The sequence below is a fragment of the Salvelinus fontinalis genome, chromosome 1 (assembly GCF_029448725.1).
Source record: "Salvelinus fontinalis isolate EN_2023a chromosome 1, ASM2944872v1, whole genome shotgun sequence".
Taxonomy (NCBI): Eukaryota; Metazoa; Chordata; class Actinopteri; order Salmoniformes; family Salmonidae; genus Salvelinus; species Salvelinus fontinalis.
The window spans coordinates 89,347,512-89,362,154 of NC_074665.1; the positions used below are offsets into that span (position 1 = coordinate 89,347,512).

Genomic DNA, 14,643 nt, shown 5'->3' on the forward strand with positions numbered 1-14,643 from the left:
CAGTAGTTTGACAGAACAAGAACGTAAACTACCTTCCTTCCTTGGTGTTGTCATTCCTATAAGGTTGCGGTCCTTGATAAGGGAAGGGCTTTCCAACCGGGATCCTGTTTGCAGTTATAGTTTGCTATGCCATGAGGGTGTCTTACAAATCACAGGCTCTCCATATACGGCTCTGGCACCATGGCTTGGAATCAGGACAACAGTCCCATACATGGAGAGGCCTGCTGCTCACTTCGAAACCGGGGAGCCCTGTAACCTGCCTTCGAAGTCTCCCCCTGTCACCCCGAAGAACCTAATATGGATGACGGCTGGGTAAATGTCCAATGGAATACGTAGACATTCTCAATGGTGGGTAAGGGAAATAGGCCGAACGCGGTGAGTATATAAGGTTGCAAGTGCCACTGTAGCTCGATCCAGCAGCAGTTGTTTTCCGTGTTCTGAGCTTCATTTGAGACAGACAAGGTAAGAACCTGGAATCAACCCAAACCTCAAAGACTGGATCTACTATTTATGGATTGATTTCAATGGAAATTTTCTATTTTTTTAATTTTACATCTGCGGGACCAATTAATATTACACAAGATACTGATAGGGATGTCACAGGCTCTTCACCTGAAGAAATTACTAATGGAATTGTATAGGCTACAACATGGGGAAGGGTAGAACAACGATAAAATACACATTTCCTTTCTATCAGATTACTTGGTAAACAATTGTTTGTAGAAGCCTAATAGACTTGGCTACCTTGATTTTGTGTCGTGAAATAAATTGGAGTATTTGAGTTGAAAAACAATAATTGCAGAGATCATTTCACTCATAGAACAAATTAGTGTAGACCCATAACATGGGTATACAACAAGGAGAACATATCCAGTAGGCTATTCTGCGGGTGACAACATCAATGGGTGAATCTAATGTTGACACAACTCAAATGACTTGTGTCAAACTCAATTCAACATAATGTAACGACCCTGGGTTTATAAGCACGGACATCGACCCTGGTCTTGAGAATGCTTTTGTGGCACGGTCGATAGCGCGCCGAACTTCGGGCTAGAAGGGCGAGGGTTCGAGGCCTGCTCCCTGCTTGTTTCATTACATTGGTGTCAGAAGTTATCGGACCTTGCATCCACGACAGTGCAGGTGCTTGACCGGTGAGCGTGTTCCTGTAAGACGTAGCGCGAGGACACGCTCTTTGAAAGGAGGGAGTAGTGTACCGACCCTGGGTTTATAAGCGCGGATATCGACTCTGATCTTGAGCATGCTTTTGCGGCACAGTCGATAGCGCGCTGAACTTCGAGGGTTCGAGGGTTCGAGACCTGCTCCCTGCCTGTTTCATTACAATAATATCGGCATGAGTAAATGTTATGATTATCTAAACAAGTCCTGTGTGTTAGCTGTCATTTGTGGCTTGTACAATACATAATAAATTGGACATACAGTTTCGGTGTAAATCGTGCGTTATCTTGTTCTGTGATGTGTTACACAGCTCCGACGTGCGTGCGCCATGCAGAAAAATTAACATACTTTTTTACTTGTATTATTAAGAACCCAAGATGTGTGACGACGACGAGACTACTGCTCTTGTGTGCGACAACGGCTCCGGCCTTGTGAAGGCTGGCTTCGCCGGTGATGACGCACCCAGGGCTGTCTTCCCCTCCATCGTTGGTCGCCCTCGTCACCAGGTAAGATCTGCTCTCCAATGACGTTTGCAACAGGCCCATATTACGCATTTTTCCCCCAGCAAATCCTGTATTGTCCATCTACGTCCCCATATAAACCAACGAGTCTCCTCTTTCCTCCAGGGTGTCATGGTCGGAATGGGTCAGAAGGACTCCTACGTAGGAGATGAAGCTCAGAGCAAGAGAGGTATCCTCACTCTGAAGTACCCCATCGAGCACGGTATCATTACTAACTGGGACGATATGGAGAAGATCTGGCACCACACCTTCTACAACGAGCTGCGTGTGGCCCCTGAGGAGCACCCCACCCTGCTCACTGAGGCCCCCCTGAACCCCAAGGCTAACCGTGAAAAGATGACCCAGATCATGTTTGAGACCTTCAACGTCCCCGCCATGTATGTTGCCATCCAGGCTGTGCTGTCCCTGTACGCCTCCGGTCGTACCACTGGTAAGGAATGCAGAGTTTACGCATCTAAATAATTCACCTAAAACAACATATCGGCAACGTGTAGCCAACCATGTCTCTTTGTTATGAGTTCATTCAGATGAATATTGACGTTTTGGTTTATGTTCAAGGTATTGTGCTGGACTCCGGTGATGGTGTGACCCACAACGTGCCCATCTATGAGGGTTATGCTCTTCCCCACGCCATCATGCGTCTGGATCTGGCTGGTCGCGATCTGACTGACTACCTCATGAAGATCCTCACTGAGCGTGGCTACTCTTTCGTCACAACTGGTGAGATTTAGTTTGCCTTGTTTTACTAACCATGAGAATGCCATGCGTAATCTGTCAAATGAGAAAAGACGCACAAGACGTGCGCATTTGGCTGTGCATAATTGCAATAGTTTGTTCCATTTTCTGAGCAAAAATACTTCTTAATTACAGCCGAGCGTGAGATTGTGCGTGACATCAAGGAGAAGCTGTGCTATGTGGCTCTTGACTTCGAGAACGAGATGGCCACTGCCGCTTCCTCCTCCTCCCTGGAGAAGAGCTACGAGCTTCCCGATGGTCAGGTCATCACCATCGGTAACGAGCGTTTCCGTTGCCCAGAGACCCTCTTCCAGCCTTCCTTTATTGGTACGTAATCATCGTATAACGAGTAGGGCTAATATATATGCCTGCTATGTTGGTCGAATTAAAGAGATTATGTTTCTAATACGATATGATCTCAACAGGTATGGAGTCTGCCGGTATTCACGAGACCGCCTACAACAGCATCATGAAGTGTGACATTGACATCCGTAAGGACCTGTACGCCAACAACGTGCTGTCCGGCGGTACCACCATGTACCCTGGTATTGCTGACCGTATGCAGAAGGAGATCACTGCCCTGGCCCCCAGCACCATGAAAATCAAGGTAATTATATAACCGACAACCCAATGACAATATTCTGACATTTAAAATAACTTTTGGGAAAAATAAAATAAACATTTAGATCTCAACAATACAATCTTAACACGTCATGTTTTTTTTATTTTTACTAATACTCATCTTCATTCCCTATAGATCATCGCCCCCCCTGAGCGTAAATACTCCGTCTGGATCGGTGGCTCCATCCTGGCTTCCCTGTCCACTTTCCAGGCCATGTGGATCACCAAGCAGGAATACGACGAGGCAGGCCCCAGCATTGTCCACCGCAAGTGCTTCTAAACCTATCATCGTCTCCAGTGTCTGCTTTCTCTGGATCGCGAAGAGAAACAACATGTTGTTACTGGACTTTTTTTGCCACACTTTTATTTTGTAACCATGTTACCTGGGGGAAAAAATCTGCAAATGTCAACCAACATCAACAAGAACGAAACATGCCATGTTATTATTCAACATGTGAACGTGAATGTACATAAATACTAAGTTATTAAAGTCCATTATTTGGTATTTTCATACATTTCTGTTTTGTAATCATCAGCCTATGTTAGAAAATACATAACATGATCATCATGCAATGAACCAATAGGCTTGCCTACTCGTGCACATCCACAGGTAGAATGCATGGCAAATTTAGGATTTTCATTCTGAATGCAATGGCACTGTGAGATAATAGGCTATTGGAAATACCAAGGTCAACCACATTTTATTGTTATCAAATTTCACACATTCGGACGTTTACGCACACGATAAAACTGCATGCAAACTGACTTGCGTGGAGTCTAAGAGATCTGACTCTTGATTTGGCTTGGGGAGAGTGAAAGGTGACTCTCGGCTATTCCCTCGCTTGAATGTGCTATGCTTGCTCCTTCCCGGGTACTTTGAACTTCGCAGCAACACAAATTTGACACTAATCTCATATTCCAAGGACATATTCTTTATTTAGAATACATGGGCAAATAATTGAACACAGTTTTAGAGAAAATCTCTCACACATTTCAAACTCTTCAAAGCGATCGCCCAATCCATCCTTTTGGAAAGACAGGTAGGCCTACCCACGATTTTTTACCAAACATTGCTCTATCTATCTAGCACACCGATTGCAGTTGCTCATAGTAGCAAAACCCTGCGCACCAGCTCTCCGGAAGTAGAGTTACTCAGCGCATTCTGCAGACATTAATTTTAGCCACAACATTCCTGTATTCTAGGCAACATTTACCACCTATTTAAAAGCATCTGATCAGACTAATTTTATACCATGTTTCATTTGGTCTGTGCATTATCACCCTATTCTCATATATTCGGCCACCTGTTGGGGGGAAATGGCATTCTAAATGGATCTCAACTACGGGCGGGGCTTAGACGTAGCCAGCCTATGATTACAGCACACGAAACACCATCTGTTGGGTTGTGCTTCCGTGAAATCCGAGCCAGTAAATCTATATGCTGTAAGTATAATACATTAGAATTTTCAAACCTACGATTTGCAATACATTTTCAGACATTCTATAGTTCTGTGCAGAATTAAATAGCATAGGCTACAGCGTGCATAATCTAGTTATCTTGCATATTTTGCATTCGTTGCAGTGTAAACTACATTACCTACATTATATAGTCATTTGATTTTCCTACTTAGTGTATTCTGACAATAGAATATGGAGATTGATATGCTATTATCAGCTTAATCTTACAATAATAATCATGTCATACCAGTTTAATAATAAATTAAATAGTGAATGCAATGCAATAACGATTACATCACAACAAGCTTTATGGCTAATTGGCTTTAGCTTCAAATAAGAATTAATGATAAAAAAACACAAATTTCTCTACACTGAAAATATTATGGCATAAAATCTAGAAGAGTCGTTTGAAGAACATCCTCTGTATGACGACGTTTTTTGAGAGGACGGGCGCATTAACGGGTGCATCAACTTTGCATCACACCCCCACAGCTGTTCAGCCATTGACGTCTTCTCTCTAGGATTCGTTCTACAGTCCCTATGTTTTGGTTTAAATGTCTGGCGCGGGATGAGTAGGCAAGGTATAGTCTGGTATGGTTCGCTGCTATGTAACAGTTTTACAATGTAACAAAGCAGGAATTAATTCAAACACATTTTATTTTTGATAAGGGTCTAACAAACGGAAATTAAGAATGGTTACAAAGAGGATCCGAACGGAGTATATGAAGAGATTCAAGGACCCGGAATGGGAAACCTACGCCAAGTGTTATGAGGAGATGATAAAGTACAGACTGACGAGAAGGCTTTTGGAACAAACTCATAATCCGTGGTTTTGGAACAGTGACAGTGACTCGGAATCCAGCAGGTCCACTCCTCAAAAGAATAAAGTTGGGCCATTGGTCCTAAAAGAAGAATCACAACAAGAAAGTGAGAGAAAGATTCCACCTAAAGAACCATTGGAACAGAAGATCCCCATTTCAGAAGAACTGCAAGAAGAAGTTGCTTCTCCGGAGACCTCGCCACCCATTGGTAAACATGTTTAAGGTCAATGTTTACAGTTTTATTATCAACTATTTAAATGTTTGTTTCATTATGCATATATCCTCAGTAATTTTCTGACAATGTCTTGCACAATTTCACCTATATATTTGAGATGTTTATGCAGATGGGAATTAGCTGTTAGCTAAATCTAGTAGCTAACAGCTACCAAAGACTAGTGTTTTGTTGTACATGGTCTCTGCCTGGTCAAATAATGTTAAAATAAAACAAATAAATAATGAAACAATAGGACTCTCATACTGATATGTTAAGATGGAAAGATACAAAATATTTATATCACACCCTCTGTCTGTTAACTTCTTATGGCTGGGGGCAGTATTGAGTAGCTTGGATGAATAAGGTGCCCAGAGTAAACTGCCTGCTACTCAGGCCCAGAAGCTAAGATGTGCATATTATTAGATTTGGATAGAAAACACTCTGAAGTTTCTAAAACTGTTTGAATGATGTCTGTGAGTATAACAGAACTCATATGACAGGCAAAAACCTGAGAAGGAATCCAACCAGGAAGTGGGAAATCTGAGGTTTGTAGGTTTGCCTATCCAATATACAGTGTCTATGGGGTCATATTGCACTCCCTAAGGCTTCCACTAGAGGTCAAAAGTCTTTAGAACCTTGTTTCAGGCTTCTACTGTGAAGGATGAGGGAATGAGAGCTATTTGAGTCAGGAGTCTGGCAGAGTCCCACGAGCTCACTCAGGCGAGCCCCCGTGAGAGGTAGCTGCGTTCCTTTTCGTTTCTAAAGACAAAGGAATTCTTCGGTTGAAACATTATTGAAGATTAATGTTAAAAACATCCTAAAGATTGATTCTATACATCGTTTGACATGTTTCTACGAACTGTAATGGAATTTTTGGTCTTTTCGTCTGGCCTGCGCGTCATGAATGTGGATTTTTGAACGAAACGCGGAAACAAAAAGGAGGTATTTGGACATAAATTATGGACTTTATCGAACAAAACAAACATTTATTGTGGAACTGGGATTCCTGGGAGTGCATTCTGATGAAGACCATCAGAAGGTAAGTGAATATTTATAATGCTATTTCTGACTTCTGTTGACTCCACAACATGGCGGGTACCTTTATGGCTTGTTTTTGTGTCTGAGCGCCGTACTCAGATTATTGCATGGTGTGCTTTTTCCGTAAAGTTTTTTTGAAATCGGACACAGCGGTTGCATTAAGGAGAAGTTTATATATAATTCCATGCATAACACTTGTATCTTTTATCAATGTTTATTATGAGTATTTATGTAAAATGATGTGGCTCTGCAAAATCGCCAGATGTTTTGGAGGCAAAACATTACTGAACATAACGCGCCAATGTAAACCTAAGATTTTTGGATATAAATATGAACTTTATCACATAAAACATACATTATTGTGTAACATGAAGTCCTATGGGTGTCATCTGATGAAGATCATCAAAGGTTAGTGATTCATTTTCTCTCTTTCTGCTTTTTGTGAGTCCTCTCTTTGGCTGGAAAAATGGCTGTGTTTTTCTGTGACTAGGTACTGACCTAACATAATCAGATGGTGTGCTTTCGTCGTAAAGCCTTTTTGAAATCGGACACTGTGGTGGGATTAACAACAAGTTTATCTTTAAAATGGTGTAAAATACTTGTATATTTGAGGAATTGTAATTATGAGATTTCTGTTGTTTGAATTTGGCGCCCTGCACTTTCACTGGCAGTTGTCAAGTCGATCCCGTTAACGGGATCTCAGCCGTAAGAAGTTAACTGTTTCTTCCTACAACACTTGCACATATTAAAAACTAAGGTATACTAAAACAATTATTGAACTCATGAGTATTCCTCATCCCTTCCTAGATGTACAGGGTGCTGTGGACAGAGGCTGTGGAGAGATAGAGGAAGAGAAGCTGGGACAAGGATTAATTGCCTCTGAGTCAGGGAAGAAGCCAGAGGCCCAAACTAAAACCAAACAGTCCAGAAAGCCCCTCAGGGCATGGAGCCAGCTACAGAAGCCCAAAGAGACTGACAAGAAAAACAGGCACCCATTTGCCCTGTATGGAGGGGGTGATAAGCCAGCTGAGATGGCTAGGAAGAAAACTCACAATGTGGGTCCAGCTGCATCAACCAAGGAGGTGATTACTCACTCAGCCAATGCAAATTCCAAAAGGTCTGTCAAGTGTTTAAGTGTAGTAGGTCAATGGGGCGGTTTCTCAGACCCAGATTAAGCCTTGCCCTGAACTAAAAATAATGTTCAATGGAAAATCTCCGGTAACTGGCCCATAGTATTCCTTTACTTCATTTCACTAACTCTTGTGGTTCTCAGATCCACCAGTCTGCATTAACTCTTGTTGTGGTCCTCAGATCCACCAGTCTGCATTACGGGCCAAAACCAGACGGGAGGTTGAGAAGCAGGTGCAGAAAGTGGACAAGTGGAGAGTGCGGTCTGCAGAGCTGGAGAAAGTGACCATGACCAAACCTGACTTTGACCCCTGGATGACAGAGTACATGCGCTGCTTTTCTGCCAGGTCCTGATAGATATACAGTGAGGGGGGGAAGTATTTAATCCCCTGCTTATTTTGAAAAACGCATGTCAAAAATATTACAACTTGATTTGCATTTTAATGAGGGAAATAAGTATTTGACCCCTCTGCAAAACATGACTTAGTACTTGTTGGCAAAACCCTTGTTGGCAATCACAGAGGTCAGACGTTTCTTGTAGTTGGCCACCAGGTTTACACACATCTCAGGAGGGATTTTGTCCCACTCCTCTTTGCAGATCTTCTCCAAGTCATTAAGGTTTCGAGGCTGATGTTTGGCAACTCGACCCTTCAGCTCCCTCCACAGATTTTCTATGGGATTAAGGTCTGGAGACTGGCTAGGCCACTCCAGGACCTTAATGTGCTTCTTCTTGAGCCACTCCTTTGTTGCCTTGGCCGTGTGTTTTGGGTCATTGTCATGCTGGAATACCCATCCACGACCCATTTTCAATGCCCTGGCTGAGGGAAGGAGGTTCTCACCCAAGATTTGACGGTACATGTCCATCGTCCCTTTGATACGGTGAAGTTGTCCTGTCCCCTTAGCAGAAAAACAACCCCAAAGCATAATGTTTCCACCTCCATGTTTGACGATGGGGATGGTGTTCTTGGGGTCAAAGGCAGCATTCCTCCTCCTCCAAACACGGCGAGTTGATATCAAAGAGCTCCATTTTGGTCTCATCTGACCACAACACTTTCACCCAGTTGTCCTCTGAATCATTCAGATGTTCATTGGCAAACTTCAGACGGGCATGTATATGTGCTTTCTTGAGCAGGGGGACCTTGCGGGCGCTGCAGGATTTCAGTCCTTCACGGCGTAGTGTGTTACCAATTGTTTTCTTGGGGACTATGGTCCCAGCTGCCTTGAGATCATTGACAAGATCCTCCCGTGTAGTTCTGGGCTGATTCCTCACTATTCTTATGATCATTGCAACGACAAGGTGAGCTCTTGCATGGAGCCCCAGGCCGAGGGAGATTGACAGTTCTTTTGTGTTTCTTCCATTTGCGAATAATCGCACCAACTGTTGTCACCTTCTCACCAAGCTGCTTGGCGATGGTCTTGTAGCGCATTCCAGCCTTCTGTAGGTCTACAATCTTGTCCCTGACATCCTTGGAGAGCTCTTTGGTCTTGGCCATGGTGGAGAGTTTGGAATCTGATTGATTGATTGCTTCTGTGGACAGGTGTCTTTTTTATACAGGTAACAAACTGAGATTAGGAGCACTCCCTTTAAGAGCGTGCTCCTAATCTCAGCTCGTTACCTGTATAAAAGACACCTGGGAGCCAGAAATCTTTCTGATTGAGAGGGGGTCAAATACTTATTTCCCTCATTAAAATGCAAATCAATTTATAACATTTTTGACATGTGTTTTTCTGGATTTTGTTGTTGTTATTCTGTCTCTCACTGTTCAAATAAACCTACCATTAAAATTATAGACAGATAATTTCTATGTCAGTGGGCAAACGTACAAAATCAGCAGGGGATCAAATACTTTTTTCCCTCACTGTAGAGTGCAATACTTGTGATAAACATAGGATGGGGAATATGGTATTCGTTATCAAATAGAAAACATAAAGAATGATTTTGTTTCCAAAGTTTGAATTTACCATGCTTTTCTCACAGCTTTTAAAACGTTTTAATGTTCATACAGTACAGTCGTGGCCAAAAGTTTTGAGAATGACACAAATATTAATTTTCACAAAGTCTGCTGCCTCAGTTTGTATGATGGTAATTTGCATATACTCCAGAATGTTATGAAGAGTGATCAGATGAATTATAATTAATTGCAAAGTCCCTCTTTGCCATGCAAATGAACTGAATCCCCCAAAAACATTTCCACTGCATTTCAGCCCTGCCACAAAAGGACCAGCTGACATCATGTCAGTGATTCTCTCGTTAACACAGGTGTGAGTGTTGACGAGGACAAGGCTGGGGATCACTCTGTCATGCTGGTTGAGTTCGAATAACTGACTGGAAGCTTCAAAAGGAGGGTGGTGCTTGGAATCATTGTTCTTCCTCTGTCTACAATGGTTACCTGCAAGGAAACACATGCCGTCATCATTGCTTTGCGCAAAAAGAGCTTCACAGAAAGGATATTGCTGCCAGTAAGATTGCACCTAAATCAACCATTTATCGGATCATCAAGAAGTTCAAGGAGAGCGGTTCAATTGTTGTGAAAAAGGCTTCAGGGCGCCCAAGAATGTCCAGCAAGTGCCAGGACCGACTCCTAAAGTTGATTCAGCTGCGGGATCGGGGCACCACCAGTACAGAGCTTGCTCAGGAATGGCAGCAGGCAGGTGTGAGTGCATCTGCACGCACAGTGAGGCAAAGACCTTTGGAGGATGGCCTGGTGGAGAACTTTTGGAGAAGGGCAGCAAAGAAGCCACTTCTCTCCAGGAAAAACATCAGGGACAGACTGATATTCTGCAAAAAGGACAGGGTTTGGACTGCTGAGGACTGGGGTAAAGTCATTTTCTCTGATGAATCCCCTTTCCGATTGTTTGGGGTATCCGGAAAAAAGCTTGTCCGGAGAAGACAAGGTGAGCGCTACCATCAGTCCTGTGTCATGCCAACAGTAAAGCATCCTGAGACCATTCATGTGTGGGGTTGCTTCTCAGCCAAGGGAGTGGGCTCACTCACAATTTTGCCTAAGAACACAGCCATGAATAAAGAATGGTACCAACACATCCTCTGAGAGCAACTTCTCCCAATCACCCAGGAACAGTTTGGTGATGAACAATGCCTTTTCCAGCATGATGGAGCACCTTGCCATAAGGTAAAAGTGATAACTAAGTGGCTCGGGGAACAAAACATCGATGTTTTGGGTCCATGGCCAGGAAACTCCCCAGAACTTAATCCCATTGCGAACTTGTGGTTAATCCTCAAGAGGCGGGTAGACAAACAAAAACCCACAAATTCTGACAAATTCCAAGCATTGATTATGCAAGAATGGGCTGCCATCAGTCAGGATGTGGCCCAGAAGTTAATTGACAGCATGCCAGGGCGGATTGCAGAGGTCTTGAAAAAGAAGGGTCAACAAATATTAACTCTTTGCATCAACTTCATGTAATTGTCAATAAAAGCCTTTGAGACTTATGAAATGCTTGTAATTATACTTCAGTATTCCATGGTAACATCTGACAAAAATATCTAAAGGCACTGAAGCAGCAAACTTTGTGAAAATTAATATTTGTGTCATTCTCAAAACTTAAAAGTTTGGACACACCTGCTCCTTCCAGGGTTTTTCTTTATCTTTACTATTTTCTACATTGTAGAATAATAGTGAAGACTTCAAAACTGAAATAACACACATGGAATCATGTAGTAACCAAAAAAGTGTAAAACAAATCAAAATATCTTTTACATTTAAGATTCTTCAAAGTAGTCACCCGTTGCCTTGATAGCTTTGCACACACTGGCATTCTCTCAACCAGCTTCATGAGGTAGTTACCTGGAAAGCATTTAAATGAACAGGTGTACCTTCTTAAAAGTTCATTTGTGTGGTTCCCACCGTGAAGAATGGAGGAGGAGGTGTGGGGGTGCTTTGTGGTGACACTGCCAGTGGTTTATTTAGAATTCAAGGCACACTTAACCAGCATGGCTACCACAGCATTCTGCAGCAATACGCCATCCCATGTGGTTTGGGCTTTGTGGGACTATCATTTGTTTTTCAACAGGACAATCACCCAACACACCTCCAGGGTGTGTAAGAGCTATTTGACCAGGAAGGAGAGTGATGGAGTGCTGCATCAGATGACCTGGCCTCCACAATGACCTGACCTCAACCCAATTGAGATGGTTTGGGATGATTTGGACCGCAGAGTGATGGAAAAGCAGCCAACAAGTGCTCAGCATATGTGGGAACTCCTTCAAGACTGTTGGAAAGCATTCCAGGTGAAGCTGGTTGAGAGAATGCCTAGATGACAGCTTTGCACACTCTTGGCAAATGGTGGCTACTTTGAAGAATCTGAAATATAAAATATATTTGGATTTGTTTAAATTTAAGGGTTACTACATGATTCTATATGTGTTATTTCATAGTTTTGATGTCTTCACTATTATTCTACAATGTAGAAAATAGTAAAAAAATAAAGAAAAACCCTTGAATGAGTAGATGTGCCCAAACTTTTGACTGGTACTGTATATTTCTTAGTCCCTACAAAGTATTGCATCCAAATCATGCATTAACTTAATTCAAGTTTCACAACGGTCATGCACAAAATCCTCTGAATGCTGGAATTATTTATCTTGCAGTAACAATGTGCAGTAAATAGTCCTCTGTTTGTGAAATCCCAATACCACCGTCCGAAGGTATTTATACAGAGAATGACACTAGATAGTCCTGGTCTCAGCTTATTGCACCGCCAGGCCCCAGCCCCCAGCCAAGGGTTACTCTCAGGAGGCATTAGGCTTAGGCGGTATACTGGGGTTCTTTGAAATACAGACAGTATGATTTTCAAAACCATCTAGCAGAGGCCATGTGCTACGCCACTGCTTATAACTAACTAAAAGTTAATTTATTTGGCACGTTAGATAGTTATTTCCAGCTCAGGACTCCAGCTATGCATTTGGTTTGCTGACCTGCAAGATCAAGCTTATTGGTTACAACTGAAACAATCAATTCCCTCCTGTATCAAGATCCCTGCTGCCTAAATGAGCTTTTTGCGTTATTTTTTAAGTTTGGAAAGAAATAGCGCTCCTTGTGTGCACTGCAGGTAATACTGTATGGTACAGGAACCGTGTGAAGGTGAAAATCTGGACACAGCATAGATGTCATTGATAAAATTCTCCCAAAAGTGACCTCAATAGCACATTGACCTCAGTGACAATGTTCTGTACATACTGTAGATAATGAAGGTCAAAATGTACTTTATGTGGATGTTCTCATGGTCAAATCTATTTTTTGGGGTGGTTCAGTATTATGTTATGGTCTTCTGTTATCATATATTCATTTGATTTGTCAGTATTATGTTTTAACACCACAGGTTTTATTTCCATTTAAAAGACCATAAGACAACGTTTAGAACTAATTTGGATTAAATAATGAGCAATAAATAGATGCAATACGTTGTAAATAACTAATATTATGTTTCAAATAGTACAACAGGGCCAATGCCTTCGATTACAATGATCATAACCACAGGATGCATGACATGTAATAATCTACCAGTACCGGATAACATTTGATTCACTGATATCTGTGTGAGTAAGCTGCAGGACACAAAATGTCGATGTTGTGAAGTATAGAACAATAACAATTTACTGCAGCCATTACATTGAGGTCTTGATTTACTTCAAGCTATGGGACATCTTCCTGTCAGTATAATGGCTTGTCGGTGCTAAAGTCAATATGTTTATGTGAGGCTACATTACTTGGAATAAAGCCAGTAGGACTAGTGAGTCTAGATCACAGACAACCTGTAAGGAGGGAGCTAATGTCCAGCTCCAACAGATGAAAAATGTCTCCACTATTGTCTTGTTTAAGTGTTATTTTCTATGTTCAAACTTAAATGTTTACGCTTTTACACAATTAATGGTACTGATACTGAGATCAGATTGCATTTTGATATTGTGTGCTATGCTTAAAATAATGAATAAACTACTTTTTTTACTGAATTGTGTGACTTGGAAAACATCCACCAGAAAATATTTATGACAGTAATGAAATTGAAAGGCAAATTTCACCTGGATACTCAACAATTCGTCAGCACAACCACAAATATGCCTCAAATTATATCTAATGTTGGAATGTCAATTAACAAAATATCATGTAGTAGTGATGGGCATTTTCTGTACTGTAACTGGCAGTGCCTTCTCTCATGATGAACGTCATAATCTTCAAAAAACTAGTAGATTGCTCCTACCCCGAGGGGGGGAGGGGTTTACTGTCAGTCATCTCAACACAATGGTGGCATTGCAGGTTGTCATTTCTGCAGTCACGTCGAGCCTGATGAAGTGTTACATGTCTCGGGAACCATATTAATATATAGCGATCTTGCTCCAGCAAATGGTCAATCTAAGCAGAGACACAATGACATTCTGGAGCCTGCCATTTCTAACAGGGAACTGAAAAGTCCCGATCTGCATTGGGAAAAAGGTAATTGAATGAAATGACTGGCGTCAATATTAACTTTGGTGCAAGGTGTCAAAAGTTAAGTAGATCACCGTGCATTAGCTGCCAGTCTGTGAGCCAGCTTATACCTATTTAATAACAAAACCTGCAGAACTCCATAACTATACGATTACACAGCTATTACTAATTAGACTGTTACTAGTTTTATTGAATCAAATTTTATTGGTCACATACACATGGTTAGCAGATGTTAATGCGAGTGTAGTAAAATGCTTGTGCTTCTAGTTCCGACCATACAGTAATACCTAACAAGTAATCTAACAATTTCACAACAACTACCTTATACACACACACAAGTGTAAAGGAATGAATAAGAATATGTACATATAAATATATGGATGAGCGATGGCCGAACGGCATAGGCAAGATGCAGTAAATGGTATAGAGTACAGTATATGCATATGAGATGAGTAATCTAGGGTATGTAAACATTATATAAAGTG

General features: G+C 41.8%; 2 protein-coding genes across 3 annotated transcripts; both read left to right on the forward strand.

Annotated features, from left to right (window-relative positions):
* The first annotated feature begins 357 nt into the window (after nt 1–357).
* LOC129863449 (actin, alpha skeletal muscle 2-like) lies at nt 358–3,564 on the forward strand. Its single transcript, XM_055935463.1, has 7 exons — nt 358–462; nt 1,546–1,682; nt 1,803–2,127; nt 2,256–2,417; nt 2,568–2,759; nt 2,858–3,039; nt 3,190–3,564. Exons 2-7 carry the CDS (start codon nt 1,554–1,556, stop codon nt 3,331–3,333), a joined length of 1,134 nt encoding a protein of 377 aa, XP_055791438.1. The 5' UTR covers nt 358–462; nt 1,546–1,553; the 3' UTR covers nt 3,334–3,564.
* A 67-nt stretch (nt 3,565–3,631) lies between these two features.
* On the forward strand, nt 3,632–13,683 carry LOC129863456 (centriole, cilia and spindle-associated protein-like). 2 transcript variants are annotated; one of them, XM_055935474.1, is made up of 4 exons: nt 3,632–4,496; nt 5,181–5,540; nt 7,392–7,666; nt 7,896–13,683. In XM_055935474.1, the coding sequence occupies exons 1-4, from the start codon at nt 4,307–4,309 to the stop codon at nt 8,064–8,066; spliced, it is 996 nt and encodes a 331-aa protein (XP_055791449.1). In that variant the 5' UTR covers nt 3,632–4,306; the 3' UTR covers nt 8,067–13,683. The 2 variants fall into 2 exon arrangements, with proteins under 2 accessions (XP_055791449.1, XP_055791459.1); XM_055935484.1 differs by lacking the exon at nt 3,632–4,496 and adding an exon at nt 4,504–5,092.
* The last annotated feature ends 960 nt before the right edge of the window (nt 13,684–14,643 follow it).